At 36.6% G+C, this 17,951-nt stretch overlaps 2 protein-coding genes across 3 annotated transcripts in view; one reads left to right on the top strand and one right to left on the bottom strand.

Annotated features, from left to right (window-relative positions):
- FBXL13 (F-box and leucine rich repeat protein 13) overlaps positions 1-8,292 on the top strand; it is a 192,261-nt gene extending 183,969 nt beyond the window's left edge. The window contains exons 20-21 of the mRNA XM_024115971.1: positions 262-425; positions 8,037-8,292. Of these exons, the coding sequence (XP_023971739.1) occupies positions 262-425; positions 8,037-8,223 (351 nt within the window). The 3' untranslated portion in view covers positions 8,224-8,292. The remainder of the gene's footprint in view (positions 1-261; positions 426-8,036) is intronic.
- Positions 1-17,951, bottom strand: part of FAM185A (family with sequence similarity 185 member A) — a 153,600-nt gene that overhangs the window by 68,569 nt on the left and 67,080 nt on the right. The gene's annotated exons all lie outside the window — the stretch shown is intronic.

Genomic DNA, 17,951 nt, shown 5'->3' with positions numbered 1-17,951 from the left:
GAGCTCACTCTCTGCCATGTGAGACTACAGCAAGAAGGTAGCCATCTGCAAACCAGGAAGAGGGCCCTCACCAGACACTGAACCTGTGGGTAACTTGATCTTGGACTCCTCAGCCTCTAGAACTGTGAGAAATAAATGTATGCTATTTAAACCATCTAGTCTGTGGTATTTTGTTATAGCAGCCCAAACTGACCAATACACTATTCTTCCCTGGGATGGAATTTGTTGGAGTAATCAGAGTTACTTTGGCTGTGTGTTTAGATTACTGACTCAGCATTGGAGATGTTATCGGCAAAATGCCATTACCTGCACATTTTGGATGTTTCCGGTTGTATCCTGCTTACTGACCAAATGCTTGTGAATCTTCAGATGGGCTGCAAACAACTCCGGATCCTAAAGATGCTATACTGCAGACTTATTTCCAAGTAATTATGTACCTGAATATGAAAAACTTTGAGAACTACTTTCTGAGAAAATAGAATATGTCACCATGGCACTCATAATACATAGTGGCTTTCAGAGTTAGGAAGTTTTCATTTTATTTCTTACCTAATTGAAGCCAATATTTTGGGCTGAACCAAGGACAGCTCCCTCTAAAATAGTCTTTGTGGCTTCACATTCCTTTCCCAGTAGCCCTTCTACTCTTAGTACTTCCCCTTCTTTGACCATGCAGATGCTCAAAGCCTTAACTCTCCTCATAGAATAATCACTAGCTCTTCTTCTACTCCTCTTTCAAAATATTTCCATTCAGTTAATCTCCTCTAGGGGTTAAGAAACTAATCAGACTAAACTAGCTCACAATTATGGACAAATTACTAACAGTTATCCTAACAGCCCCATCTCTCCCAAAGCTATTTGTTTGACAGTTGTTATTTAACTAAGATCTAGAGCTCAGAGTAAGGTATTCTGATGACTGCTACAGGCCAAATGCCTATTTACTCAATTTACAAAATGTTTCCACTGAAATAACAGTTGGGTAAATAAGCAATCTATAGAGGTAGAAGGTATTAGGTGTCCACCCTGTGAGTTTTTAGATAGAAAGCAGTTATTTGCTCCATTGTTCATTTCTTTTTTTCTATTGACTGAAAGCAAAAATGTCCAAGTATTTTAACTGACCTCTTGAAGTAACCTGTGGAGTGTTCAAATGAGAATTCTTGACCAATCCCTGAAGGTCAGGTTCTTTTCTGAAGGTTGGAAAAATGAATACTAAGAATTAATATTATCAAAGTACAAAGTACATAATGTGTTCTAAGCATGTAGATTTCACAGAAGAACTTTCTTAATTAAGCAGCCCTGGCATGAGCTGAACCATGAGATCTGGTCACTTGATGCCTGAGGAAGAAAACGATTTCTGATCTAAGGATGTGTGTGCTAAAATGAAATGAAAAACAAAACAAAAACAAAACTATTACTTGTAAAATAGGCACTCCCACTGGGCTCAGGCTTGCCGGGGAGGAGGGAGGCCAACTGAAGCTGGATCAGAAAAAAGGGGGCAGGTTCTTAAAAATTTTTGGAGAGGAGTGGAGATTCAGCCCTTCTTGATAGGTCTGGAGATGACTGACATGGATATTATTAACTTCATTTAAAGTGTATACCATGAAATGAGGTCCTATGAGTCCCTGCTGACCTTGTCATATCGTTAAACAGCCAACTTTGGGCAAGATGACAGTAAATGAATTAATATATTACACAAAGAAGTTTAGGTTCTAATCTTTTGACTGTATTTTGCCAATCATTATTTTGGGGAGGTAATGTTATTGAACTTCTAAAACGTAGGATTTTAAGTAGAATGAATGAAGACTTTCTAGCCAGGGCCTCTCTGATCCTAAACATGGTGAACGTAAACATGGTATGGGATGTTAAAGTATAATAAATATGGTGCTTGGTCAAGAAGACCCAAGATATCTAGTAATTTCCAATTCTTGCCTTTGACTACCCACTCCTCTTGCAAGGTCCTTAGATAAAAATATGCAAAGAAAATAAAACAAGTAAGATTTTACTACTAGGGGTTGCCCCCAAAACCCAATGCAAAACTCTAGTTAACTAACTGAATCTATGGAAAATTCCTTTACCTAATTCAGGACAGCCAAAAGGCCTATTTTGTTTTCTACCACCAAGCTTGTCTGTCCCTATTAGCAAGAAGCAGACAGAGACTTGGCCGTAATACCTAGAAGGGAGCTGACTTGTCTGCCCATCTCATTGTCTACAGAGGCCAAACCACTGTAGTCTCCCTTATAGCTCCACTCCTGCTAAGATCCAGCAAGAAAGAGGCCTAGAATTCTCTGATTCTATCCTTGTCTAGCAATGGAGAAGGGCTATCCCCACAGCAGGGGGGCTAGACTAGTTAGGCTCCAGGAGCATCTGTCTTGACATCCTGCTTCTAGGAGAGGATGCTGTTTGTCAGTCAAGGAGCTCCCAAGATACTTGGGATTCATAACTTTGATTAGAGAAGTGGTAAGGCCTGGCCACATTCTGCTGTTTGGGGTCAGCTCTAGAGACTGTAGAGCATCTTCTTCTCCACTTAGATCCATGGGATCCTTGGGTGGAACTGGAAGTGGTGCAGAGTATGTGGACCCTTCAAGACACAAGCTCATGATGACATCTAACCCCTTACCTGTGTTCACTCTAAAAAAGCACAGTTGTTTGCTCTTGCTCCCTCAACAGCAAGAGCTTTGTTTTCTCTGGGTGAAATGGAACATCCGGTAGTTAGGATATAGGAGATTTTTCTTGGGAAGAGGTTCAATGACTTTGAATCACAAAGCAATGTATTCCCACACATCTGATTCCATTTGAACATAAAAGTGTACGATGCAGCCCTTAAAATCCAATTATAGCCCTCAGAAGAAACTGTTTTATATACAAATTACCCCATACTCAATGGAATCTGAAAACACTGCACCAGCTTTACAAATCAAAGAGGTCTGTTCAGCCCACTCTATCTGAACTAGGGGAGTAGCAAACTTTTGGTCAATGAGCAAATTGGCTGAAGCGCCAATTTGATATGCTGTCATTCTACAACCCCAGAGCCTGAAGGGATCCCAGGAAGTGATTCCAGAAGTCCCATGTGGAGACATAATACAGGTTCCTTTAATTCAAGGAGAAATAAGTAATAACTGAGATTATAAATTTGATGGGAAAATCTAGCTTTCTACATTTGAAGCAGTTGTATTCAACTAACCTTTCAATTTATGGACCTCTGTGGGGAAAGCAAGACAGGCAATGGAGATGAAGAAAAGCATAGTGGAAAAGAGGGAGAAAGACCCATACAATGGTCTCCACAACCCAGGAGGGTCTGAACCACATAGAGGCAGAAGAGCCATTAAGTCTATAATTAGCAAAGAGCAAAGGGACCTTTCTGATATTTTTGTGTCTGCAGTCCAAAACTTTAAACTTTGGAGAGATGAGTAGAGAAAGTCTAGGTGGTCTTCAGAGCCCCAAACAGCAGTATAGAGATTCCTTGAAGACCTTATTTAGCAGTTCCTGGCAGCATAAATTACTACCTAGGTACTCTAAGATCTGTGTTGTTAGGAAATAAAACTCAGAGTTCTCCTCTCTAGCTCATGGGAAGGTCTTTGTGGAAAGGCCTTTGTAATTTGGACCTACTGAATTTTATTATTAATATGAACAAATAATATTACTTAACAATTATCATTTGCCATGTACTGCGCTAAATCCTATTTTATGTTTATTACCTAATCCTCACAAATACCCTATTACCATAAAAATGAATAAGGAAACTGGTATAAACAATTTAAATAACATACCCTAAGTCATACAAATAAAAGACAGAGCCATACTTTGTACCTAGGTCTTATCATTGCTATGCTGCTCTTTTATCTTTAGATTAGTGATTTTCAAGTTTTTTAAAGCTCTAACATTCAAGAGATTTGATCAATAAGGGGAGACAAGTACTGTTTGCCCAGTTTACTTGCTGATGCATAAATAAGAGGCTGATTACAAGTAGTCTTTGGTGTAGGCTCCAAATTCCCCTTTCTTTTAGCTTACACAAGAAACTAGAAGGAAAAGTGAGGGCAAGTGATGTTATTACAGGGATAACCTTGAATCCCCTTTAATTTATAAAAAACAAAAATCACTTACAAACTTCAAAATATCATTATTATTAACCATCTGATACTTTACAACTGTGTGGCATACCGTGTTTGAAAATCATTGTTCTATACTGATCCAAAGAAACCTCTCTCGCCAGATTAAATGTGTAATGACTAACCATTGCAGTAGACGGCTTCAATTCCCAAATCATTTCCTACAAGTTCTTGGAGTCACTCAGGCCTAAGTACCTGAGTAGAAGGTACTCAAAGGATTCCACGTGCACTTGAAGAAACATAGAACACACAGTGATTCCTAAGTAGACATTTTCTTTTCAATATTTCCCAGCTCCCATCTATTCTAGAGCATTAAGCTATTAAAAAGAGAGAGAGGGAGTTTGAGACAGACAGACATGTTTCTGGCAAGAGCATTCAGTTTCTACATTTTCAAGTTTCCGGATACTTTTCAAAAATGCTTGTATGTAAACACACAGTTACACAGGATACTGTGAAAAAGAACTCAGAGAAACTCACTGGTGGTCACCATGCTGGTCTGTTCTCTTAGTTAGGTACTGAGTCTTAGGAGTCAGTCCATGTGAGGATGCCAAAGGGCAGCTCGTTCATGGCCTAAGGATTTTCTAAAGGGTGGAGAGAAAGTAGACTAGGGAATAGTCTATACCAGTAGCTAAATTCTAAAAATAATACCAGATTTGCCCTGGGCAGATTCAGATTCTCAGTTTTTTCCCCAGGACCACCCTTGCTGTGAAAGTAAGTAGGATTAAGATAGGACCTAGAGACATTCTAGACTTGAGGAAGCCTTAACCTTTGGGCATTTGTGACTGGGGGAAGAGAGGTCTCAGACCTGATCCTTTGCTCCTCTCTAGTCTGGATCACCTCCAATGGTCAGGATACCCTCTGACGTTTAGTTTCACTGAAGCTGACTGTGGGTAAAATGGAGAGGAGTGCTTACCACTAAAAGCTAAAGTAGGGGTGGTGTGGAATCAAGAAATAAGCAAATCTAAGAAATGCGTATAACTCTGTGTACTTCATCCATGGCTGGGGCTCAATATGCAGCTCTTTTTTAAAATATGCAGTTCATTTTGATTCTGTCACATCACACTGCATTTAATGAGTAGTCTCCCTAGTCATTCCCTACTTTGCTTGTCTATATTGAGTCAAAATCCTCAACTTTCTTTTTCTTTTTATTTTCTCAAACTCCATTTGCTAATTTTTAAATATCACAATTACCATCTAACTTACTGGGGCTTATAACTGACTGAGGAACCCTACTACCCAATATTTATACATTCCCAAACTTAGCATTAAGAGTACTTATCCTTTTGCCAGTTATCTAGCATTCTCAAAAACTGTTGCTCCTCTGAGGTCAGAAGTTATACATAATTTGGTCAACTACTTACAAATCTTTTACTCCCCAAACATGTCCAATAGGTCTAGACCACTGTTGCCTCTAACTGCAGTAGTCTTGTTATCATCAGTGGCATTAAATCATTACCAACACCTATGAAATACAGTATGCGTGTCCAGAGCTCTGCTCTTAAGATGGTGGAAACAGCAACCTAAGAATGCCTCTTCTAAACCAAAAAAAAAAACAAAAACAAACTGGCAGAAGATAAGAGAGCTAAAGGACTTCTTGGTGTAAGCTACTAAAGTAAAGTCTCATGATTTGGCTGTTATTGCTGGATTTCAGGGAGATACAAAGAAATGCAATATACCCTTAAATAACTTCTTAAAGAAAAGGAAAATAACAAAGTTTAAAATTATAAACAATTAATACCATGAAGTTATGTACTGGAAAGAAATTAACTGTATGATCAACTTCCTGTAAAAGTTCAGAGGAGGAAAGGATTGGGTTGGAGTCTTGAAAGATGGGTTAAGTTTAGACAGGCAGAGATAGGCTGAAGTGTAAGTAACAACAGATCTCTGCCGCCCAGGATAGTGCTTTAACCATTTGAAACTGACTGTGCCAATGTTTCAGCTTCAGAGTCCCCCCCAGCATTTGGTATTATATTGTGGTAGGTTCTCGAGGTAAAAAAAATCTCCCAGGAAACATGTTAAAAAATATGGCAACCTCAACTACATAGAATTCAAAAGGGAGAAAAACCTTCAGAAGAAAATAGGGAAAGCTAAAGGTATAACACAATTATTTTTGCATAATAATATCCTACTTAGAGGACATAGAAAGATTATACAATAAGTTTAAAACATAGGATCACACTTTTAAAAAAAGATTTAAAAATTAACAGAATGTAAAATTTTATAAATTTGACTATAAACTTATCATTTTCAAATTTCAGAATAAATATTTCTCGAAAGAGAAGACACCTGTTTGCCAAGTTTTAATCCACAAGGACTGGTGGCTCAGAACTAGAAATTAGTATAACAACTGTTTTTATTCAAATTGTTTTTTAAACTTCTTTAAAGTTTTGCAAGTGCAAATGTATTAGCCAAAAAGCAGTGTGGTAAGAGACAGAATTGGCAATGCTTTGGTTGTCTCCCTGCTGAGTTTGCTTACAATTATTTTAAAACACCTAAGATTTGATTCAAGTGAAACGGTATTTCAAACAACTGATGTATCTTATCTTAGCCTTTTTGATTTCATTACCCTACCAGAACTCATATAGCCATTGAGCACAAACTTAAGTCAAAGCATATGATAATACCAGCCTCCATATCAATGACTGTTTCCAAACTACTGCAATTAATAACTCAACGTAATATATAGCAAAAACAGGCAAAGTAGCTCCTACGTGGGCAAACATTATTACTCATTTCTGATCCTAGGGAAGCTGCCAATTACTCATTTCCTGTTTGGTACTGGTCTCAAGATTCAAACCAACTTTCTAGGAAAATCCTTCTGTCTTGGAAATGACATTACTTTCAAGTTAGATATACTTTTTTTTTCTGATGCTGCAATATTGTGCTTTATAAGTCACATACATTTGGTCATTCAGATGATCAAAATATATTTCTCATATATATTTGGAGAGTGGTATGCCTGGAGAGAGCATGGAAGCTCAGCATCCTTTCCCTATACCTTGCCCTATGCATCTCTGATACCTGGTTGTTCTTGAGTAATATCCTTTAATAAACCAGTGATCCAGCAAGTAAAATGTTTCTGTGTCCTGTGAGCAGCTCTAGCTGGTAGATCAGAAGCCCAGGTAACAACCTGGTATCTGAAGTGGAGGGTGATCTGTGGAACTGAGCCCTTAATTTGTGGAATCTAACGCTATTTCCAGGTAGATAGCGTCAGAATTGAGTTGAATTATAGGACATCCAGCTGGTGTCTGAGAATTGCTTGGTGGTGTCGGGAATGCCCTCCTCCCGCCATGTTGGAATTGGGGTCCTGAACAACTTTTAGATGACTTCTTTGCTTCCTTCTTCCTAAGAGAGGCAGTAACAATATTTTTAGTCATTTTGACCATGGACACATTTGAGACTTCGTTGAAAGTCACAAACCTTCTCCTCAAAAAAATGCATAGTAGATACAAAACTGCATGAATTTTCAGGGAGTTCATGGGCTTCGCTGAAGTTCATCCATGTATCCAACAGGGATCTTTGGACTCTAGGTTAAGAGATCCTGCTCTGGTACACGGCCAGCCTTCACAGGTTGGCTTGGTTAGGATACTCCCTCATCAAAGAAACTGGAAATATCAGGCAGAGGGCTCATTTAAGAGTGCTATAGAGTGCCCTCAGTGTTCCTACGCCATGGCCATGCAGTTTCCTTACCCATTTACTGTATCTGTCAATCTCTGAACTGGCTGAACCACAGAACTATTGAGCTACTTAAGCTCTGGGATCCTGACTCTTAGCACAATTTACCCACACCCTCCCCCTCAGGAAGGCAAGAGAGATGTGAAACGAATTCAAGTTGTGATAGTGAGTTCTTTAATTCCAAATGTGATCTAGTTTGAAAATTCTGCACTAGTGATTACTTCTGCAACTAGCTAATGCTCATCACTGTTATTACAGGGAAGCAGCTAAGAGAATGTCATCTATAGTTCAGCAGCAGGAATATAGTGCTACTGACCCTCCACTTTGGTTTGGCTATGATTGCGAAGGCAAGCCTCTTCCAGAGCAACAAGATATAACACAACTTAAAGATTCAGAATTGATGGCGAAAGAGTCAACATACAGTAGTGAAGAGGAAGCAGTATGACCTTCAACCTCAAGCAGGAAGAACAAAAAATGTAGAACTTGGCAACTTCATTTCATCCAAGTATTTTTACTAGCTGGATCTTAACCGTATAAACAAGCAGCAAATCATCTCCAGATTCTTATTCCAGCTACAAATGTTTCTAAATACATCTATAAGTTCTTCTGTCTAATAATCATGATTAAAAAAAGCCAAATCAAGCACTGCTACTATGTAAATTTTCCACTTAAATTTACTTTAATCAAACCAATAGTTTTGATGAGATTATCAAATTTAAGGTTACAGCTGTACAAAACAATCCTGAGAGATGTGATATTATTGACAAGGAATTTAAAAGCTTCTCTTTAGAAAAGAAAGCAGAAGGCTATATAAATCAGAGTAAGAGTTTGAGTAAGGGCAATGACTTTAAGGATCTATATATATTTTATATATAGTAGTCAGTACATGTTAATCCCAGACTCCTAATTTATCCCTCCCCCTACCACCTCTCCCCTTTGGTAACCGTAAGTTTGCTTTCTATGTCTGTGGGTCTATTTTTGTTTTGTAGATAAGTTTATCTGTACCTTTTCTTTTTTTAGATTCCATGTATAAGAGATATCATGTGATATTTGTCTTTGTCTGGCTTACTTCACTTAATGTGATAATCTCTAGGTCCATCCTTGTTGCTGCAAATGGTATTACTTCATTATTTTTAAGACTAATATTCCATTACACACACACACACACACACACACACACACTCCACATCTTCTTTCTCCATTCATCTGTCGATGGACACTTAGGTTGCTTCCATGTCTTGGCTATTGCAAATAGTGCTTCAATGAACATTGGGGTGCAAGTATCTTTTCGAATTATAGTTTTCTCCAGGTATATGCCCAGAAGTGGGATTGCTGAATCATATGAAAGAAATTGAAGATGACACAGATGGAAAGATATAACGTGTTCTTGAATTGGAAGAATCAATATTTTTTAAAATGACTATACTACCCAAGGCAATCTACAGATTCAATGCAATCCCTATCAATTTACCAATGGCACTTTCCACAGAACTAGAACAAAAATAAATTTTTAATTTGTATGGGAACACAAAAGATCCTGAATAGCCAAAGCAATCTTGAGAAAGAAAAACAGAGCAAGAGGAATGAGACTCCCTGACTTCAGACTATACTACAAAGCTACAGTAATCAAGACAGTATGGTACTGGCACAAAAACAGAAATATAGGTCAATGGAAGAGGATAGAAAGCCCAGAAATAAACCCACACACCTATGGTCAATTAATCTATGACAAAGGAGACAAGAAGATACAATGGAGAAACGAGTCTCCTCAATAAATGGTGCTGGGAAAACTGGACAGCTATATATAAAAGAATGAGATTATAACATTCTCTAACACCGTATACAAAAATAAACTCGAAGTAGATTAAAGACCTAAATGTAAGACCAAATACTATAAATCTCCTAGAGGAAAACACAAGCAGAACACTCTGACATAAACTGCAGAAATATCTTTTTGGATCCATCTCCTAGAGTAATGGAAATAAAATCAAAAATAAACAAATGGGACCTAATTAAACTTAAAAGTTCTTGCACAGCAAAGGAAACCTTAAACAAAATGAAAAGACAACCTACAGAATGGGAGGAAATATTTGCAAATGATGTGACAGACAAGGGATTAATTTACAACATATACAAGGAGCTCATATAGCTCAATATCAAAAAAACCCCAAACAACCCAATCCAAAAATGGGCAGAAGATCTAAATAGACATTTCTCCAAAAAAAGACATACAGATGGCCAACAGGCACATGAAAAAATGCTCAACATCGCTAAATATTAGAGAAATGCAAATCAAAATTATAATGAGGTATCACCTCACTCTGATTAGAATGGCTGCAAGTAATAAATGCTGGGGAGGGAGTGGAGAAAGGGAACCCTCCTATGTGGTTGGTGGAAATGTAAATTGGTACAGCCACTATGGAACAGTATGGAGGCTCCTTAAAAAACAGAAAGATCTTCTTTTAATCAAATTTGCACTACGGAAGAATTTTTCAAACTATGCTATATCAAAAAAGCTCCCAATTTTATGCTAGGAGATACGGGTTACTGATTGTGTATCTACAGATTAATTTTTAAAAGCTTTAATCTATGAATTTTACCATTCTGGCAAAAGATAACTCTCTTTGGATTTTAACAGAATTCAACTGATCACATGCCAGTGTATCATTATTTGATACTACATAACACTGATGTTTTTAGAGTCCAGGAAAGGAAGAAATCTGTTCTGACTACCACAAACAATGTTGGTAATATTAGATCAGTCTTTTAACCTTTTTATTTCCTCCATTATTCATCTCTTAAATGGGGTTACTGTCTTTTGTACCCCACAAATGTGAAATAAGGATAAAACTTAAGGTAAAAGATATGAAAGTTATTTTGAAAAGTTTTTAAAGGTCTTATTTTTTTAAAAGGTATTTTACAAGGTATTATTATAGGGTACTCTGATATCAGCTAAATGCTTTTAGTAATTCTCCCCTTTCTTAGGTTGGTTTTGCAAGTTTTTGAAGTAGGTAGTATCATTTAGCTGTAGAATCTTTCCTGGAAGTGGACAGGGGAATCAGCCGAGTAGGAAATTTTAAGACCTAACCCAAGAGACGTAAGATGACTGTTCCAGAGAGCGATTTTTAACTAAATTTAGAGATTCTGGCAGCTGCATATAAATTGGCTTCTGACCCCTAAGTGTCACAAGCACACAACTGGAGAGACCTATACAAGAGGCAACTGCTTTCTAAAGGAAAAACACCTGCTTGGGGAAGACCAGGGTTAAGAAGAAACATACCCTGTTATGTTCTCTAGAAACCAGGCAGGGTATTTAAAATTGTCAAAGTTTGCTCCAAAACTCTTTGAGTAAGGTCTTCTTTTAAACAAGAAGAGGCGACACATTTGTTAATTATGAGGAGACACATTTTATAGTTACAGAAATGAAAGAAAAAGGGTAGGTGTTAGAAAAAGTGGGCTATGAAAGGGGACCAAGAAGTAGAGAGAATAGGTGGTGAAATCTTTTAAGTTCTCAGTGCAAAGTACTCAAGGTATCCAAAATATTACTTAGGTCTTCAGATCGTAAGCATTTGAAATATATAGGTCTGTGTTCAAGAGAGTAAAATATGTGATATTTCCTTTCTGTTTGGACTTGACTATGTTATCCAAAAATGTAACATTCCTTTAATAATTTTAAATACAGTTGACTGCTGTTTATGCTCATGACCTTCTGGCTGTTGTTGACCAATTTCATAAACTTTATTTTTAGTCATGAAAGTATTTATATAATTGCATAAGGTGAAAAAGATTATAAAAATTGCCTCATTGCTTCCCAGTTTCCTCTACTTAATAATTTAACACACAAACACCACAACCACATCAAACATACTAACATGTAAGTGTTGTCCAAACTCATACAAATTTTGATTTCATGAAGGGTGAACTAAAAAGTGACTCTGAGACACCCCGCAAAGCTTTTTGTTTCATAAATAAGAAGTTATAGTGTCCTTCTTTGTCTCTTGTATTAGTCTTTAAAGTCTATTTTATCTGATATGAGAATTGCTACTCCAGCTTTCTTTAGATTTCCATTTGCATGGAATATCTTTTTCCATCCCCTCACTTTCAGTCTGTATGTGTCCCTAGGTCTGAAGTGGGTCTCTTGTAGACAGCATATATATGGGTCTTGTTTTTGTATCCATTCAGCCAGTCTGTGTCTTTTGGTGGGAGCATTTAATCCATTTACATTTAAGGTAATTATCGATATGTATGGTCCTATTACCATTTACTGAATTGTTTCGGGTTGTTCTTGTAGGTCTTTTCCTTCTCTTGTGTTTCTTGCCTAGAGAAGTTCCTTTAGCATTTGTTGTAAAGCTGGTTTGGTGGTGCTGAACTCTCTCAGCTTTTGCTTGTCTGTAAAGGTTTTAATTTCTCCATCAAATCTGAATGAGATCCTTGCCGGGTAGAGTAATCTTGGTTGTAGGTTTTTTTCCTTCATCACTTTAAATATGTCCTGCAACTCCCTTCTGGCCTGTAGCATTTCTGCTGAAAGATCAGATGTTAACCTTATGGGGATTCCTTTGTGTGTTATTTGTTGTTTTTCCCTTGCTGCTTTTAATATGTTTTCTTTGTATTTAATTTTTGACAGTTTGATTATTATGTGTCTTGGCGTGTTTATCCTTGGGTTTATCCTGTATGGGACTCTCTGTGCTTCCTGGACTTGATTGACTATTTCCTTTCCTATATTAGGGAAGTTTTCAACTATAATCTCTTCAAATATTTTCTCAGTCCCTTTCTTTTTCTCTTCTTCTTCTGGGACCCCTATAAGACATACATACACTACCAAACTTAAAATAGATAGCTAGTGGGAAGCAGCCGCATAGCACAGGGAGATCAGCTCGGTGCTTTGTGACCACCTAGAGGGGTGAGATAGGGAGGGTGGGAGTGAGGGAGATGCAAGAGGGAAGAGACATGGGAACATATGTATATGTATAACTGATTCACTTTGTTGTAAAGGAGAAACTAACACACTATTGTAAAACAGTTATACTCCAATAAAGATGTTAAAAAAAATAAGTTAAAGACAGAACTCCAAATAAATTAAATATTAACAAAAAGAGACTATTACAAGTCATATTTGGAAAGGCTTATTAGAAAATTGGAGCTTAAGAACTGACATCCTAAGCATAAGAAATACAGTTCAGTAGATAGGCCTATTCAGTGTTGTATAATTTAAATGTTCCAGGAGTAAACATGTAAGGTTTGAAAAAAAGAGAATTCATAAAATAACTTTATATAGTACACCATTGTAAAAGTGAAAATCTGTCTTCATACACCAGGCTATAAAGTAGCTGAATACCCCCTCCCCGCAACACACTACGTCTTAAATTACATACAACAAATAAGAATCAGTAGCAACTGCATCATATTTGTGATGTGTTTTATTCACAGCTTAAAGTTATACTGTTGTCATAGTAAGCACAATACTAAGTAGAAAACATGTTACACAAGAGCTCTGGGTCAAAGAATTTCAAAATAGCTGCCCCCTATTACCTATATTTTTGTAAAATGACTTCTTCTTGAGTGTAAGTGGAAACTATGAATATAATGAGATATCACTCCATGATTATGTTACATTATATGGCAAAACAAAGATTATCCTGAGTAGGCCTGACCTAATCCTCTGAGCTCTTTAAAAGCAGAGTTATCCCAAGGTGGCTGCAGAAAAAGAGCTCAGATATTCAAAGCACGACAATGACTGACTGCATTAGTGCTGGCCTGAAGAGAAGGCCATGTGAAAAGAGATGCAGGTGGCCTCTAGGAGTTTAAAGTGATTGCCAACTGACAGCCAGCATGGAAACAGAGATCTCAGTCACACAGTCACAAGGAACTGCATTTTGCCAACAATACGAATGAGCTTGGAAGTAGACTATTCCTCAGATCTAGATGAGAGCTCAGCCTGGACAAACACCTTAAGTCCAGCCTTGTGGATAACCCGAGCAGAGAATCTAACCATGCTGAGCTCAACCTACAGAACTGTGAGCTGATAAACAGTTGTTAGTATTTTTTTTTTCAGCTTTACAACTGATTTTATTTTTCAAAAATTTTAATGAGGTATAGTTGATATACAATATTATATGTTTCAGGTGTACAACATAGTGATTGACAATTTTTAAAGGTTATGTTCCATTTATAGTTATTATAAAATATTGGCTATATCTCCTGTGTTGTACTATATATCCTTGTAGCTTATTTTATACATAGTAGTTTGTACCTCTTAATCCCGTACCCCTATCCTGCCCCTCCCCACTTCCCTCTCCCCATTGGTAACCACTAATGTGTGTTCTCTATGAGTCTGCTTCTTTTTTGTTATATTCACTAGTTTATTTTTTAGATTCCACATACAAGTGATATCATACAGTATTTGTCTTTCTCTGACTTATTTTACTTAGCATAATACCCTCCAGGTCCATCCATGTTGCTGCAAATGGCAAAATTTCATTCTTTTTCATGGCTGAGTAGTATTCCTGTGTGTGTGTGTGTGTGTGTGTGTGTGTGTGTGTGTGTGTACCACATTTTCTTTATCCATTCATCTGTTAATGAACACTTAGGTTGCTTCCATATTTTACTAATTATAAATAATGCTGCTATGACTACTGGCGTGCATGTATCTTTTTAAATTAGTATTTTTGTTTTTCTCAGATAAATACCCAGGAGTGGAATTGCTGGGTCATGTTAGTCCTATTTTTTGTTTTTTTGATAAACCTCCATACTGTTTTCCATGGTGGCTGCACCAATTTACATTCTCACCAAGTGTAAGAAGTTTGCCTTTTCTCCACATCCTTATCAACATTTTTTGTGATCTTTTATGATGATAGCCATTTTGGCAAATGTGAGGTGATATCTCATTGGGGTTTTAATTTGAATTTCTCTGATTATTAATGATGTTGAGCATCTTTTCAAGTGCCTGTGCCCATCCGTATAACTTGTTTAGAAAAATAACTATTTGGGTCTTCTGCCCATTTTTAAATCAGGTTTGTTTCTTCTTTTTTCTTTTTTTTGATGTTGAGTTGTAAGAGCTGTTGTATATTTTGGATATAAACCTCTATGGGTCATATCATTTGCAAATATTTTCTCCCATTTAGCAGGCTGCCTTTTTATTTTGTCAACGATTTCCTTTGTTGTGCTAAAGCTTTTAAATTTAATTAGGTCCCATTTGTTTATCTTTGCTTTTATTTCCTTTGCTTTAGGAAACAGATCTCCCAAAATAGTGCTACAATTTATGTCAAAGAGTTTTCTGCCTATGCTTTCTTCTACAAGTTTTGCTCTCTGGTATTACATTTAGGTCTTTAATCCATTTTGAGTTTGTTTTTGCATATGGTTTTAGAGAATATTCTAATTTTATTCTTTTACATGTAGCTGTCCAGTTTTCCCAGCATCACTTATTGAAAAGACTTTTTTTCATTGTAATGTATTCTTGCCTCCTTTGTCATAGATTAATTGTCCGTAAGTGTGTGGGTTTATTTCTTGGCTCTCTATTCTGTTCCACTGATCTACATATCTGTTTTTGTGCCAATTCCATACTGTTTTGATAACTGTAGCTTTACAGTATAGTCTGAAGACAGGGAGCATGATTCCTCCAGCTCTGCTCTTCTTTCTGAAGATTGTTTTAGTTATTCAGGGTCTTCTGTGTTTCCACACAAATTTTAGGAATAATTATTTTAGTTGTGTGAAAAAAATGCCCTTGGTATTTTGATATAGATTGCACTGAATCTGTAGATTGCCTTGGTTAGTATGGTCATTTTACAATATTAATTCTTCCAATCCATGAACACAGCATACCTTTCCATCTGTTTGGATTGCCTTCAATTTCTTTCATAAGTGTCTTATAGTTTTCCAAGTACAGGTCTTTTACCTCCTTAGGTAGGTTTATTCCTAGGTATTTTATTCTTTTTGATGTGATGGTAAATGGGATTGTTTTCTTAATTTCTCTTTCTGATAGTTCATTGTTAGTGTATAGAGACACAACAGATTTCTGTGTATTAATTTTGTATCCTGCAACTTTACAAATTTAGTGATGAGCTCTAGTAGTTTTTGGTGGTATTTTCAGGATTTTCTATGTATAGTGTGTCATCTGCAAGCAGTAGTTTTTCTTCTTCTTTTCCAATTTGGATTCCATTTATTTCTTTTTCTTGTCTGACTGCTGTGGCTAGGACTTCCAAAACTATGCTGAATAAAAGTGGCAAGAATGGGCATCCTTGTCTTGTTACTGATCTTAGAGGAAATGCTTTCAGCTTTTCACCACTAAGTACGATGTTAGCATTTGTTTGTCATATATGGCCTTTATTATGTTGAGGTGTGTTCCCTCTAGGCCCACTTTCTGGAGAGTTTTTAATAACAAATGGATGCTGAATTTTGTCAAAAGCTTTTTCTGCATCTATTGGGATGATCATATGGTTTTTATTCTTCAATTTGTTAATGTGGCATATCACATTGATTGACTTGTGGATATTGAAAAATTCTTGCATCCCTAGGATAAATCCCACTTGATCATGGTATACGATCCTTTTGATGTATTGTTGGATTCGGTTTGCTAATGTTTTATTGAGGATTTTTACACCAATGTTCATCAGCGATAATGGCCTGTAATTTGTGCGTGAGACATTTTTGTCTACTTTTGGTATCAGGGTGATGCTGGCCATGTAGAATCAGTTTGGAAGTGTTCCTTCCTCTGCAATTTTTTGGAATAGTATAATAAGCCTAAGTGTTAACTCTTCTCTAAATGTTTGGTAGAATTCATCTGTGAAGCCATCAGGTCATGGACTTTTGTTTGTTGGGAGGGTTTTTTTTTTTTTATTACTAATTCAATTTCATTATTTCTAATTGGTCTGTTCACATTTTCTACTTCTTGTTGGTTCACTCTTGGAAGATGGTACATTTTTAGGATTTGCCCATTTCTTCAACATTGTCCATTATATTGACATATAGTTGTTTGTAGTAGTCTCTTATGATCCTCTGTATTTCCATGGCATCAGTTGTAACTTCTCCTTTTTCATTTCTGATTTTATTGATTTGGATCCTCTTTTTCTCTTCATGAATCTGGCTAAAGGTTTATCAATTTTCTTTATTTTTTCAAAGAACCAGCTCTTAGCTTCACTGATCTTTTCTACTTTTTTTTTAAGTGTCTATTTCATTTATTTCTGCTCTGACCTTTATGATTTCTTTCCTTTGACTAATTTTGGGTTTTGTTTGTTCTTCTTTTTCTAGTTCCTTTAGGTGTAATGTTAGGTTGTTTATTGGAGATTTTTCTTGTTACCTGATGTAGGCTTGTATTGCTATAAACTGCCCTCTGAGAACTGCTTTTGCTGCATTCCATAGATTCTAGATTGTTGTGTTTTTGTTTTCATTTGTCTCCAGGTATTCTTTTATCTCTTCTTTGATTTCGCCAGTGATCTATTGGTTGTTTAGTAGCATATTGTTTAGCCTCCACATGTTTATATTTTTTGCAGTTTCTTTTTTTTCTTGTAGTTGATTCCTAGTCTCACAGCATTGTGGTCAGAAAAGATGCTTGACGTGATTTCAATTTTCTTAAATTTACCAAGGCTTGTTTTCTGGCCTAGCATGTGATCTATCCTGGAGAATGTTCCATGTGTACTTGAAAAGAATGTGTATTCTGCTGCTTTCTGATGGAATGTTTATATAAGTTCCATCTTGTTTAGTGTGTCATTTAAGCCCTGTGTTTCCTTATTGATTTTGTCTGGATGATCTGTCCATTGATGTAAATGGGGTATTAAATTCCCTGCTACTATTGTGTTACTGTCCATTGCTCCCTGTATGTCTGTTAATATTTGCTTTGTGTATTTAGCTTTGCTTATGCTGGGTGCATATATATTTACAATTGTTATATCTTCTCTTTGGATTGATCCCTTGATCATTATGTAATGTCCTTCTTTGTCTTTTCTTACAGTCTTTGTTTTAAAGTCTATTTTATCTGATATAAATATTGCTACCCTGGCTTTCTTCTGATTTCCATTTGCATGGAATACATTTTTCTATTCTCTCACTTTAAGTCTGTGTGTGTCTTTAGATCTGAAGTGAGTCACCTGTAGGCAGCATGTATACGAGTCTTGTTTTTGAATCCATCAGTCACTCTATGTCTTTTGAGTGATTTTTTTTTTTTTTTTTTTTCAGTACGCG

This window comes from Physeter macrocephalus, chromosome 5 (genome assembly GCF_002837175.3).
Source record: "Physeter macrocephalus isolate SW-GA chromosome 5, ASM283717v5, whole genome shotgun sequence".
NCBI classification, from domain to species: Eukaryota; Metazoa; Chordata; class Mammalia; order Artiodactyla; family Physeteridae; genus Physeter; species Physeter macrocephalus.
The sequence above is the reverse complement of the archived record's forward strand: the minus strand, read 5'-3'. Positions and strand labels throughout refer to the sequence as shown.